Source organism: Diuraphis noxia, unplaced genomic scaffold, assembly GCF_037042655.1.
Source record: "Diuraphis noxia isolate RWA-SAM2 unplaced genomic scaffold, SU_Dnox_SAM2 contig0001, whole genome shotgun sequence".
In the NCBI taxonomy this organism is placed as follows: Eukaryota; Metazoa; Arthropoda; class Insecta; order Hemiptera; family Aphididae; genus Diuraphis; species Diuraphis noxia.
In genome coordinates this window covers 22,534,711-22,546,557 of record NW_028301711.1, presented here as the reverse complement: position 1 = coordinate 22,546,557, position 11,847 = coordinate 22,534,711, and the positions used below count along the sequence as shown (strand labels likewise).

General features: G+C 28.6%; 1 protein-coding gene across 1 annotated transcript; it reads right to left on the bottom strand.

The window, feature by feature from the left end:
• Positions 1–2,565: 2,565 nt before the first annotated feature.
• Positions 2,566–8,280, bottom strand: GckIII (Germinal centre kinase III). Its single transcript, XM_089216842.1, has 10 exons — positions 7,647–8,280; positions 5,359–5,583; positions 5,119–5,284; positions 4,878–5,035; positions 4,627–4,812; positions 4,407–4,552; positions 4,101–4,311; positions 3,729–3,935; positions 3,338–3,531; positions 2,566–3,261 (listed from the first exon to the last, which is right to left on the bottom strand). The coding sequence occupies exons 1-10, from the start codon at positions 7,659–7,661 to the stop codon at positions 3,249–3,251; spliced, it is 1,521 nt and encodes a 506-aa protein (XP_089072968.1). The 5' UTR covers positions 7,662–8,280; the 3' UTR covers positions 2,566–3,248.
• Positions 8,281–11,847: the final 3,567 nt, after the last annotated feature.

Genomic DNA, 11,847 nt, shown 5'->3' with positions numbered 1-11,847 from the left:
AAATACTCAAAATAGTAAATACATTCATGGCTCAGAATCTAAAATATAATTTTGGATATAATGAGATCATCGATAAATGAATATCATGATTTTTTATTGTAAAAATGGGTTCCACTTTTTTTTCATTAAAAACTGGTCAAACTGTTCGGTTGAGCTGGCCCTACTGTATACCTTAGGTGTCATGGTCGACTGACTCAAGCCCACGGTTATCTACACGTAGATAACCGTGCTCAAGCCGTTTTCCTATGCTGCCTGTGTAAAATATTATCAGTGTCCATTCCGATTGTTATATTCTGTGATGATAACGAGGAGTCTAGAACATCATATTTTTTTAATATTTCATTTTCACTAATTGCACCATAGAACATTCGACGTTGTTATTTGTTTTATGTTTACACCGATATCATACGGTGTACGGATTGAGTGTTTGAATCGAGACGAGCAGCTCTTGCTCATCAGTCTTGACCATGAATGTATGTACAAGTGGCAAGTGTGGGTAGGGTGGGGGTGGGTCGTAACTCGTAATGGGCACGAAGACTAGAGAATTTGAAAACGACGTCTCTATAGAATATGGATCAAGGTACAAGATGTGAATGTCTGATGCCAAATATTACTGAGTAGCGTCGAAAACAATGGGTACCCAGTGTGAGGAACCTTTTGGTGGCCGTCCTTCAGCCCTCGCTGACCATATCGTTTCCACTTTTCCAGTCCGTGGTCGCGGGTTAGATGGAAAACTCCATTAAATATCGGCGATAAAAAATGTTAAATCTGATTCAATTTTTTTTTTAAAATCAAATGAGTAAATTTTTTTAAATTTAGTTTCAAGAAAAATGTTAATTTAATATTATTTTGGTCAGTTTATTTTTATGATTTTTAATATACTAACATTTTTTTTTACCTAATTAAAGTTGATTCAGTCCTAAGAAAACTTTTTAAATTTAAATAGAGTAAGTTTAAAAAAATATATATGAGAATTTTAAAATAGATACTTGTTAAAATTTATTTTTTTTTAAATAGTTGAGACTTTTCAAAGTTATGAGCTCAAAATTTACACTACATCCATTTTTTAATATTCATACCTTAGATATGAAAATTAAGGACAAGGTATAGAATTTAAAAAAAATGGTTAGATGTAAAGCAAGTTGCTTTAAGCAACATACACTTTTTTATGATACTTGGTTGATAATCGATTTCTGCTGTCAGCCCTCTTATAGGTACTATTTCTTCCGATCAAAAATAAGATAATTACTAGCTTATACCTATATATTTTATTTATCAGTGAGTATTCAACAAAATTTACATATTTATTTTGATAAGAAAATGCAGTCAATTTGTGTATGTATATGGTGTTTTAAACATATTATAAGGTAACTTATAAAACTTATATTTTATACAGGTATTTATAACAGCAAACCACAAAAAAGGCGTGTAAATGTTTTAGGTACCTTTTGTAAAAAATCAAAATCAAATGCTACAATTCTTATATAATATACAAAGAAGGCCCTGATTTATTTTAAGTACTGTAGTTGAGGAGCCGGGGGGGTGGGGGGGATTTTCCTAAGAGAATCAATGTACAATAATTATACATGATATAAAATTGTATGCACATGCACATAAGACATACTAGTATACTACCTTACCATGGTATTTTAAATCCATAATTATAAATTTTTGATTTCTTGTAGACATACAGCACATTATAGTACATATAATAACCAATTTATAGTTTTATAATTACTTGACATTTTCTGTCAAAATACCATCAGTCATCAACCACGATGTTATTTTTACGATTTAATATAATAATATTATCTTTTAACACTAGTACTTAGTAGTCCATTTTAACTGATTATTTATATTACAATTTTGTTCTAAGACCATTTGTAAAATATGCGATAATCATCAGTCATAACATCGTAAATTTCATTGTACAATTTTTTTTTTTTTGTTCCCACGTCTGAGTCTCACAACTCTAACATTCTTCAATTTATCATTTACACAATTTTCATCTATCAATAATCATCATCATATTGTGTGATATATTTTCATTGTCTGTTAATATTTGTCAGGTATGTCTTCTAAACAGATAATTATTTTAAATTAAAACATAACCAGTAATTAGATATCTAATGAGTCAAAATATAAACGTCTTAATACTTTTCAAATTAATAAAAACTGATTTTGAAAAGTTGTACTGTTTTTGTTTCCAAAGTAAACAAGTGTAAAATGTTTGAGTATAAATCATTATAAATATAAAAATCATAAAAACAATAGCGAAATGATTTGTGGCAATTAAAACTTCAAGCGTCATTGTTATTGAACATTGGTGAATCATGTTCCTTTAAATTGGGCAAATTAAATTTTTGTTATTTCCATAGGGTTGGAGTAAAATTGTATACATATATTATACTGTATTCAATGCTCATGGTTGACTAATGACTATGATAGATTTCACATTGCAAGCACATGTAACAGTTTTTTTTTAAATTTTTTAACAAACATAATAACTGTAATATTTTGTTTTCATTTAAGTATTATATAAATAACATAACACAAGAAACAAAATGTGATAATCCAATTTTAATAAATTAAATACTGTGTTAAACAATTATAATATATTGTATGCTAAAAATTTTAAATTTAATGAAGAAAAAATTAACAACATTATAGAATTGGATGTGGGCAGTAAAGAAAATATCTATTGATTTTGTTTTGTAAAAATAAATATACAAGCATTTTTTTTTTCATTTACTCTGATATTATAAAAATAATTTCAATATTCTAAATTTTCAACAATTTTTTTTATATAATATATTTACTTAACATACCTAGTAAAAAAAAATATATATATAATATTAATAATAATAATAATGATAGTGTGTTAAACGCGTATTCTTGAGGGTTCATAATCAATACTATTTATTTGAGTTTCCATCACAAAATTTAACACTAATACCCTACAAAACATTTTAGGATCTGAATTCAACAAATTTATGACACATCAATCATACAACAGTTCAAATTATAAACAAAAAAAAAAATAATAATAATAAATAGTATTTAAAAACTCACAATATAACACATAAATGAAAAAAAAAATTAAACAAAATTAATAATAATCATCATGAAAATAACTAACTTGAAAGATGAATTATTTTTTTATTGTCTGATCAAATTAATTGGCTAGGACGTTAATGATAATACTATAACGAAATAATAACGTGAAAAGAAAATATGTTTAACTGTGATCAATGTTTATCCCTGTAAAATAGATAAAAACATTTTTATAAAGTACTTATAAGATAAATAAATAGATGAATTTATAATGAAGCACTACCTAATCATATGATCTAGCATGTTAGATATCCTCTGTTCAGATAATGATGGTAATAATTTGTGTATCATTTCTCTGAGAAACTGATCACTTATGCCCGGGCTTGCACGTTCAGCCAACTCAAAAGAATTTTTCAACTCTTCAATAGCATCAATCTTATAGGACACATTGTTCTTGTACCGATATCTCTTTTGTAACTGAAAGTCAAATAAAATGAAATTATGTATACACAAAAGACAGAACTACAATAAGACATACAAAGAATTTTTAGGTTTGGTGAGGAAAATATTTTGTATGCATATTTTAATTTATTTTATACAACACCAGTACACCACTGTATTTTTCTCTCTATAATGCAATTTACATACTGCTACATACTATATTTGTAACATACCTCAGATATCAAAGGAAATATTAAAAGGGAAAGACATGGTGACCAGCAAGAGTTGTTCTGGTTCTGGCTAGACTTGGGGTGAACAGGCTGTTTTTTATTATCCATATGTTCTGATGTGCGAGTAACGTTGCGTTTCATTTCAATTTCTTGTGAATTTGAATTACGTTTATCTGAATTTTTGGACCCATGAATATGAGTGACAACCAACTATTTGTATAGGCAATCCAAAATTATGTGTTCAATTAATCATTTGTAGCAAAAGAGCAATAAAAAATTAAAAAATGTGAAATAATAAATTCATTTTAAAATATAAGAATTTGCTAAAATTAATTTAATTAAAAAAGTTAACAGTGTAAAACAATTATTAATTACATTTGATTCAACAACATTAGATTTGTGATTGGATGGCTTTTTAGATGATTGTAATGATCCATTTTGTTGAGTTTTCTTGGACAGCAGTTGAGATGGTGAAGCAGAACTTGATTCAGGAGTGGAATTTAATAAAGGCTTTAAAGAATTGGGTCCTCTTACAGTCATGATCCATGGTTCATCTAAATCACTGTCATTTTTACCAGAATCTTCACTAAAATCAAAATCAGTGAAATGTATTAATGCAATATAATTTATATAGCTGAAAATAAAACCATTTGCAGTATCAAAAATATTTTTTATAATTACACATCAGAACTTTCTGACTCTGTCTCGCTCTCTTCGTTACGTTGAGATTTCCATTTTTTGTAACGATCAATAAGATCCACCAAGTATGAACTTTTTTTAGCTTTTCTGATGAATGGAAATTTTAAAAGTTCTTTTGCAGTTGGTCTCTAAAACACATTTAATTATATTGTATAAAAATGTAATACTGAAATAAATATATAACAGTAATAAATGTGCTTACATTTTCAGGATCTTTATTTAAACATGCCTCTACAAATTCTTTAAATTGTTTAGTATAGTTTCCTGTCAATTGAGGAGGATTATTTTTTGGAATCAAAAATAATACCCTCATTGGATGTAGTTCGGAATTGGGCGGTTCACCTTTGGCCAGTTCTATAGCTGTTATTCCTAATGACCAAATGTCCGCCTATAAAATCAATATAATTTTTAATATTCCGAATCAAAACATAACACTTTTAAAAACTAATAAACCTTGGAATCATAAGCAGATTGTTTAATAACTTCAGGCGCCATCCAAAATGGTGTACCAACAAATGTATTCCGCTTACTAGTTGTATTTGTCAATTGACCGGCAACACCAAAATCAGCTAATTTTACATCACCAATTTCACTTAATAGAACATTTGCCGCTGTATAACAATATAAAAAATAATAAAAAAATGATATTTTTTAATGATTTCACCTATAATATTTTTTATATTTAATTAAGTACCTTTAATATCTCTGTGTAATTTTCGTTCACAATGTAAATAATCAAGACCCTTTAAAACTTCTCTAAGTATAATGGCAATATGCATTTCTTCAAAATTACCAGCTTTCATTAAATCAAGAGCTGAACCACCACCAAGATATTCCATGATAATCCATAACTTAGTGCCCTAAAGTGAAATAACAAATATTTTTAAGTTTTTATTATTTAACAATTTGTGGTATTTGGAGGAGATTAAATTACCTTTAAATAGGAACCAAAATATTTGGTGACAAATGGACTGTCACATTGAGATAAAACCATAATTTCTTGTTGGATGTCTTCAATTTCGTCTTCAGCCTCTTCCAGATCAATTATTTTAATGGCCACAATTTGTTGTGTTCGATTGTCTATCCCTTTAAAAACTTCACCAAATGAACCTTTACCAATACGTTCTTGCTTGGTAAATATGAGTTCCGGGTCGACTTTCTAAAAGTAAAACATTAAATAACATTTATAAAAACATTATGTTATAAGGTCAAAATAATGTATATACCTATAGTAATACAATTGGTGATTTTTACTTTTGATAACACCCCAAATAACAAAAAAAATTAAATTGAATTCAGAGATCAGCCATTGAAGTCGGTATTATATTTTTAATTTATCTAAGAAATGGTATTCTATATACTTTAAAATAGATAGGACTAATAAAATTTTAATGTTTAAAAAAATAGAGATCGAATGAAATAATCAGTACTTAATCATTAAAAACTTAATAGTACCACTGAAAGTCATAATGATGTGTACTGTTATTACATTGTGAAGAAACCTTATTGAATACACTTAAACATTTTTATTATTTATTTTATTTTAACAATGATTATTTAGTTTTTAATGCTAAACTGTTAGTTATATTTTTAAGTAACCTACCTATAGAAAATAAATAAATATTTTTTTATGCAATTTTTAAATTTATATTTTAAACCATACAATATCAATGAAAATTAATAATTATTATGCTTGTCTAGAATCTATAAATAAATAACAACAGCGATGACTTATAATACATTTGATAGAAATGTCATTTGGTTTTGTAAATAATAAAACTTTATTTTTTAAGTAGGTATATTTAAATGTTTTGAATAATAAGAAACTAGGTTAAAATGCTGTAACCATTTTATATTAGATTAGGGGAAATATGTGTGTAATACATACACTAAGTACTAACACTATAGTACAAGAATTAGGTAGCCAAGTAAATAAAATGATTGCTCAATTATTGAAAATTTGATTGAATAGTTTTTTATACTGTCAGTTATGACTTGTTTTGTCTTTTAAGCATAAGGATAAAAATGCCTAGGTATACAAAAGAAAAATCAATGAGTTTTGTAATATATATATTGTATTAATAAGAATGAACTAAAAAAACCTATAAAAGACCTTGGTAGGTATACTCCTATACCCTTAAGGCCTCACTAATCATTCAATGTGTACATATTTCATTACCAGTAAAAATTCAATAATAAATGCCTATTAATTTATGTAACAAACATTGATATAAACACCTACTCTTTAAAAAAAAAAAAAAAAACAATATGATTACACTTACAAAACAAATAAAACTATAATTAGGGACTAATATTATTAGAAAAATTGTAAAATTATTTATCTATCTTAACTGGAGTTCAATGAGTTTTAAATATTTATAATTTATGGTCATTAACTGCATAATTAATTAATTAGACTAAATAAATTTTTAATGAGATCTAGAAATTGTATAATTCAACTTTAAGCTGATTTTTGATTAGGTAATGTAAATGTAACATTATGTAATATTTTAGACACAATATACCATATTATAAAACAGATATTAATTTAAACATATAGGTAGATAATATTTAGGAAATCAATCCTACTTTTTATAAACTCAGAATAATTCAAGCACTAAGTTTACTTATTATTTACTTCTTTATTAATTATTATGCAAGTACTTATTTCCTCTAATCAAATGTGGAAAATAAGATAGCATTTTTGAGTCATGTTTAGGTACCGACAAAAAAATATAATATTAATATTAAATAGGTAGGTACTTGATATTTCAAAATTTTATAATCGATGATAACATCATTTTTTAATAGGTAATTAGAATTTTTAATGTTAAAATGTTCCAGTTTTTATTAGGTCCCTTCTTATTTTAAGTTCTAACCCGTTCCAATCTATGCAACCATCCAGTAGATAAATTGATTATTTGAAATCAAATACTTACCTATGAATAATCACAAACAAATTTATTGAAAAAGTAATTTTTTAAAACTTGATGAAAAAGTACCGATCTACCAAATAAAGGACGATTTAAAGGTAAAATTACCTATGCACCTAAACATGACAAGTATACTCAAACCTAATGATCACAATATAGACTACTGTTTGAACGGGGTTATGCGAGAGTACCGCCAAACTGTGGTAGACGAAAGCGTGTCAAGTCGGGCGAGCAGATAAATAATAATATGAGTAGGCACAGTCTAATAGACTGCCTACGGAACACTCACCTCGTTGAAAGCCATGTCGTTAGTCAGTTATGGGTGTACCAGCGATCGGACGGTTATTGTGGTGCACACAGACAGTGGCTAGTGTACCGCGATGATGGTCTGGTAGTGGACACCGTGTCCGTCGTTGTTTGGCTGTCAAATTGCCACCTTCGACTCGACCACATTATTCGAGGCGAAGCGGATCCGCGGCGGTGGCGGTGACGGCGTCTGCTCTCAGCTGTCCGCTGTCTCGGGGACGAGCGCGTCGCATTTGTCGCGCTGGGGGCGCCGTCTCACCGCGGCGGCGAAACGTACGTCTGCCACGCACGGAGAATATATCGAACGTCAACAGTAATAATAACGATCAGAAAATTGTTGTTTACCGATACCTACTGCGATATCGTTAGTCGTACGCGCGTTGGACACGACGAGGACGATAAATTGATGACTAAAAGTAAGTAAAATGGATGTTGTCGTACACAACACCGTGTAATAAATAATTAATGGTTAACACGACGACTACGGCCTACGGGCTTAATAGAATTCGACTTTTTTTTTTAATTTTTTCGCCTCACTCTTGATAGTGACGATTATTACAATAATAATAATAATAATAATAATTTGTTACCGTACGTACACAGTCTGTTGTTGTGTACATGACAGCGGCGGCGACGGCAATTATTACCTACATTCCAAACCTCACCGGAATGCAAAGAGGTTGTATGCCACGGCGGCGGTGGTGGCAGAGAGGAGAGAGCGCGTCGACAACTTTACTTACTGTCGCGTTTGGCGTTATCCGGCCTACGACGATATTACACCTGTCGCCGTATACCGGCACACGGCAGTAGGCGCGAACGCTCGCACACACACACACACACACACGAACACACACACACACGCCCGCCATCGTATTATTGCCCATTAATTATTATTACTGTAGTAGAGCCTTAATATTTATATGTCCGGTAGTGAACGCGGCGGACTGGAACTGCGCAAATTATTTTATCAACCCGTTATTAATTTGTCCGAATTCCCGGAACACGATACGATAAACTTTTGGAGTTACCGGACAACAAAATAATATACAATAATATATTGTGTACTATGACGCAAATCTGCTATCCGCGATCCCCTACCCTGCCGTGATTACTCTGTACCGCCGTGAATAATATTATTATTATCTATATTTTTTTTCCAATATAAAATTTTCCATAGATAAAAGATATACCTACTCGCCATAGGCACTAATGTTCTATCTGAAAAAATGAATTTCTAATTTTTATCACTTGGGTAGGTATAGCTAATTAGATTAAATCATTATAACTGGAACGTCTGGAACTTATTTGAACGGGCATGGACCAGTTGCCCCCAATCAAATGTATCAGTTGCCCTCACATGTCACATGTTAATATAATATACACGAATACAATATATATAGCTCGTAAAATAGGAGAAGTAAATATCCAAATCATAAATAAAATATAAAATTATTTATAAAAAAGGTGGGTAAGTCGTGGATGTCGCTCTGCTGTACAATAGGTTACAAGTGTGAAGTGGGTTACTGTATGATATTATATCACTGTATACGAAAAACGATTCTGAGCGAAGACGGTTTATCTGTCTAGGATATATTATAGATTATTAAAAATTTTCAAATCTTAGATTTAAAAAGACATTTTTTTAATAATTTCTAGTTTAAAATAATTTGCGAATTTTCGTGATTTTCGTGATTTTTAAATATGTGTTTAAAATTCAAACTTTGAATGCATGTAAAAAAAAATTGTGCCAATATATTTCTTTTATATTTCACCTGCTATTGTAAAAATATGTTAGGAGCCTTATATAAAATTAAAAATTCTTAGATATAAAAGGAAAATTTTTTATGAATTTCTAGCATAAAATAATTTGTGAATTTTCGTGATTTTTACGTATGTTGTCAAAATTCAAACATTGAATACTTGTTAAAAAAAAATTGTGACTACGCATTTCTTTTATTTTTCAACTGCTATTGTAAAAATATGATAGGAGCAATGTATTAAATTTTAAAATCTTAGATATAAAAGGAAATTTTTTTATAAATTTCTAGCATAAAATAATTTGAACATTGCCGTAATTTTTACGTATTTAGTCAAAATTTGAACTTTAAATGCTTATAAAAAAAAATCGTGCCTACGAATTTTTAATATTTTTAACTGCTATTGTTACAATGTGTTAGAAGGCTTGTATTAAATTTTCAAGTTTTTCTACCGAACAAATACATTTTTATCGATATTTATAGAAAAAAAAAAACCAAAAAAGTTGAAAAATTTAAATGTCAGTAAACAACTCAAAACAAATTTAAATATTTTGAAAATTTTATCAAATATATAGAAAGTGCTCATATAAATATTCAGTCAAAATTTCAAGTATCTGTGGTCATTTGTTTTAGAGTTACACCAAAATAAGGAAATCGCTAAAAGTGAAAATCCAATGTTGTAAAAATTTAAATTTCAAATGCCCATAAAAATTGAATTTGAATTTCCGGTGGATTTTTTATTTGTGATAAAGATTGAAAAACTTGTAATTAATCTTGTATTAAATTTTCAAATCTTAGATATAAAAGGAAAATTTTTTTATGAATTTCTAGCTTAAAATAATTTGTGAATTTTCGTGATTTTTACGTATTTTGTCAAAATTCAAACTTTGAATGCTTATAAAAAAGAATTGTGACTATGAATTTATTTTATTTTTCAACTGCTATTGTAACAATATGTTAAGAGCCTTGTATTAAATTTTCAAGTTTTTCTGCCGAACAAATACATTTTTATCGATATTAATTTAAAAAAGACTAATAATGAATAATAAACATTTCAAATTCCTATGAATAGTTCAACTTAAGTCAAATTTTTTTGAAAATTGCATGGTGGATAGAATATACTTATATAAACATTCGGTGCAAATTTCATGTATCTATGGTCATTTGTTTCAAAGTTACATCAAAAACCAAAATCGATTTTGTCAAAAAATGAGTGTGCGTATAATTTCCCTTTTTTCCCTTAATTTTTAGTTTGTTTTTCTCGATTATTTAGAAAAGTATTAAGAATTTTTCACTTTTGACCCCCCAAAGTACCAACTAGATTCACTTTCTGATCGAACGAGGTAGTCAAAAATCGAAGCACTTTTACTGCCCCAAAACGTGATGACAGACAAAAAAAACACACATCATGGTAAAATCAATACATTCATCGCTCCGCTCAGAATCTAAAATAATAATTGTCGTTAGGTACTCATCGTTACTTATAAATCGATTATCCACTCAGACGCATCTAAAATTACGCGTTTTGGTAAAATCCTTGCTTTGCACCAAGTAGGTTATTATTATTTATTAGTTATTATCAGGGCTAGGATTTGTATGAAATAAAACATTGAAAAAATATGAATTTTATTTACCAAAATATGCATTTAAATTTTTAAATGATGCACACAAAAATATAGTTACAAAAAATATATTTATTTCAAGAAATAAATCAGTGATTAGCTGATTGTCATGTAATAATTGAGATTAAAAATTAAAAATTTTCTTTTCGTGCATTAATCATTATTTTAGTAACAAAATGTATAAGTCTCAATCAATAGTAGAAATATGTGTTTTATATGTTACGACTACATATTTTTTTAAATTTTCAAATATAAATTATCGGCGAACGTACATAGTATGTACCTACGTATTGCCATCCATAGGATTGTATATTTGTATTTATAAAAATAAAATTCATATTTGACTAAAAACCCAAGTTATATACTTTGATCAGTCTAATTATTATCGACTTAAATACAATAAATTCGATCATACTAAATATGCAAAAATATGCACAAGTTCAATATATGCAAAGTAAAAATATTGTATATTTATCTCCCCTATTTTACGAGCTATATGTAATATATATTGTAAGCGTGTATATATTAACATGTGAGGGCAACTGGTACATTCGTTTGGGGGCAACTGGTACATTTGGTTGAGTGCAACTGGTATATTTTTAAAATCTCGATAACAGCCGTGGGAGGCAACTGGTCAACACCCATTATTTGAACACCTCGTTTATCTTGTGCCTATATACCTTCCTGGCTACCTAATTAATTAAACGTGTATACATTATTTTTAAATTTTATCCGTATTTTACGGGATTGTCACGGTGTCCCGACACAAAGTACCCTCGCTCCTCCTTAAATTAACACCAATATA

Excerpts from the sequence above, each read along its gene's own strand:
- GckIII (XM_089216842.1), bottom strand. Across the intron at positions 5,285-5,358 it reads ATTTTGGTTCCTATTTAAAG|GGCACTAAGTTATGGATTAT; the intron begins GTAATTTAATCT and ends ATTTCACTTTAG. Across the intron at positions 3,532-3,728 it reads TATTTCCTTTGATATCTGAG|TTACAAAAGAGATATCGGTA; the intron begins GTATGTTACAAA and ends TTTGACTTTCAG.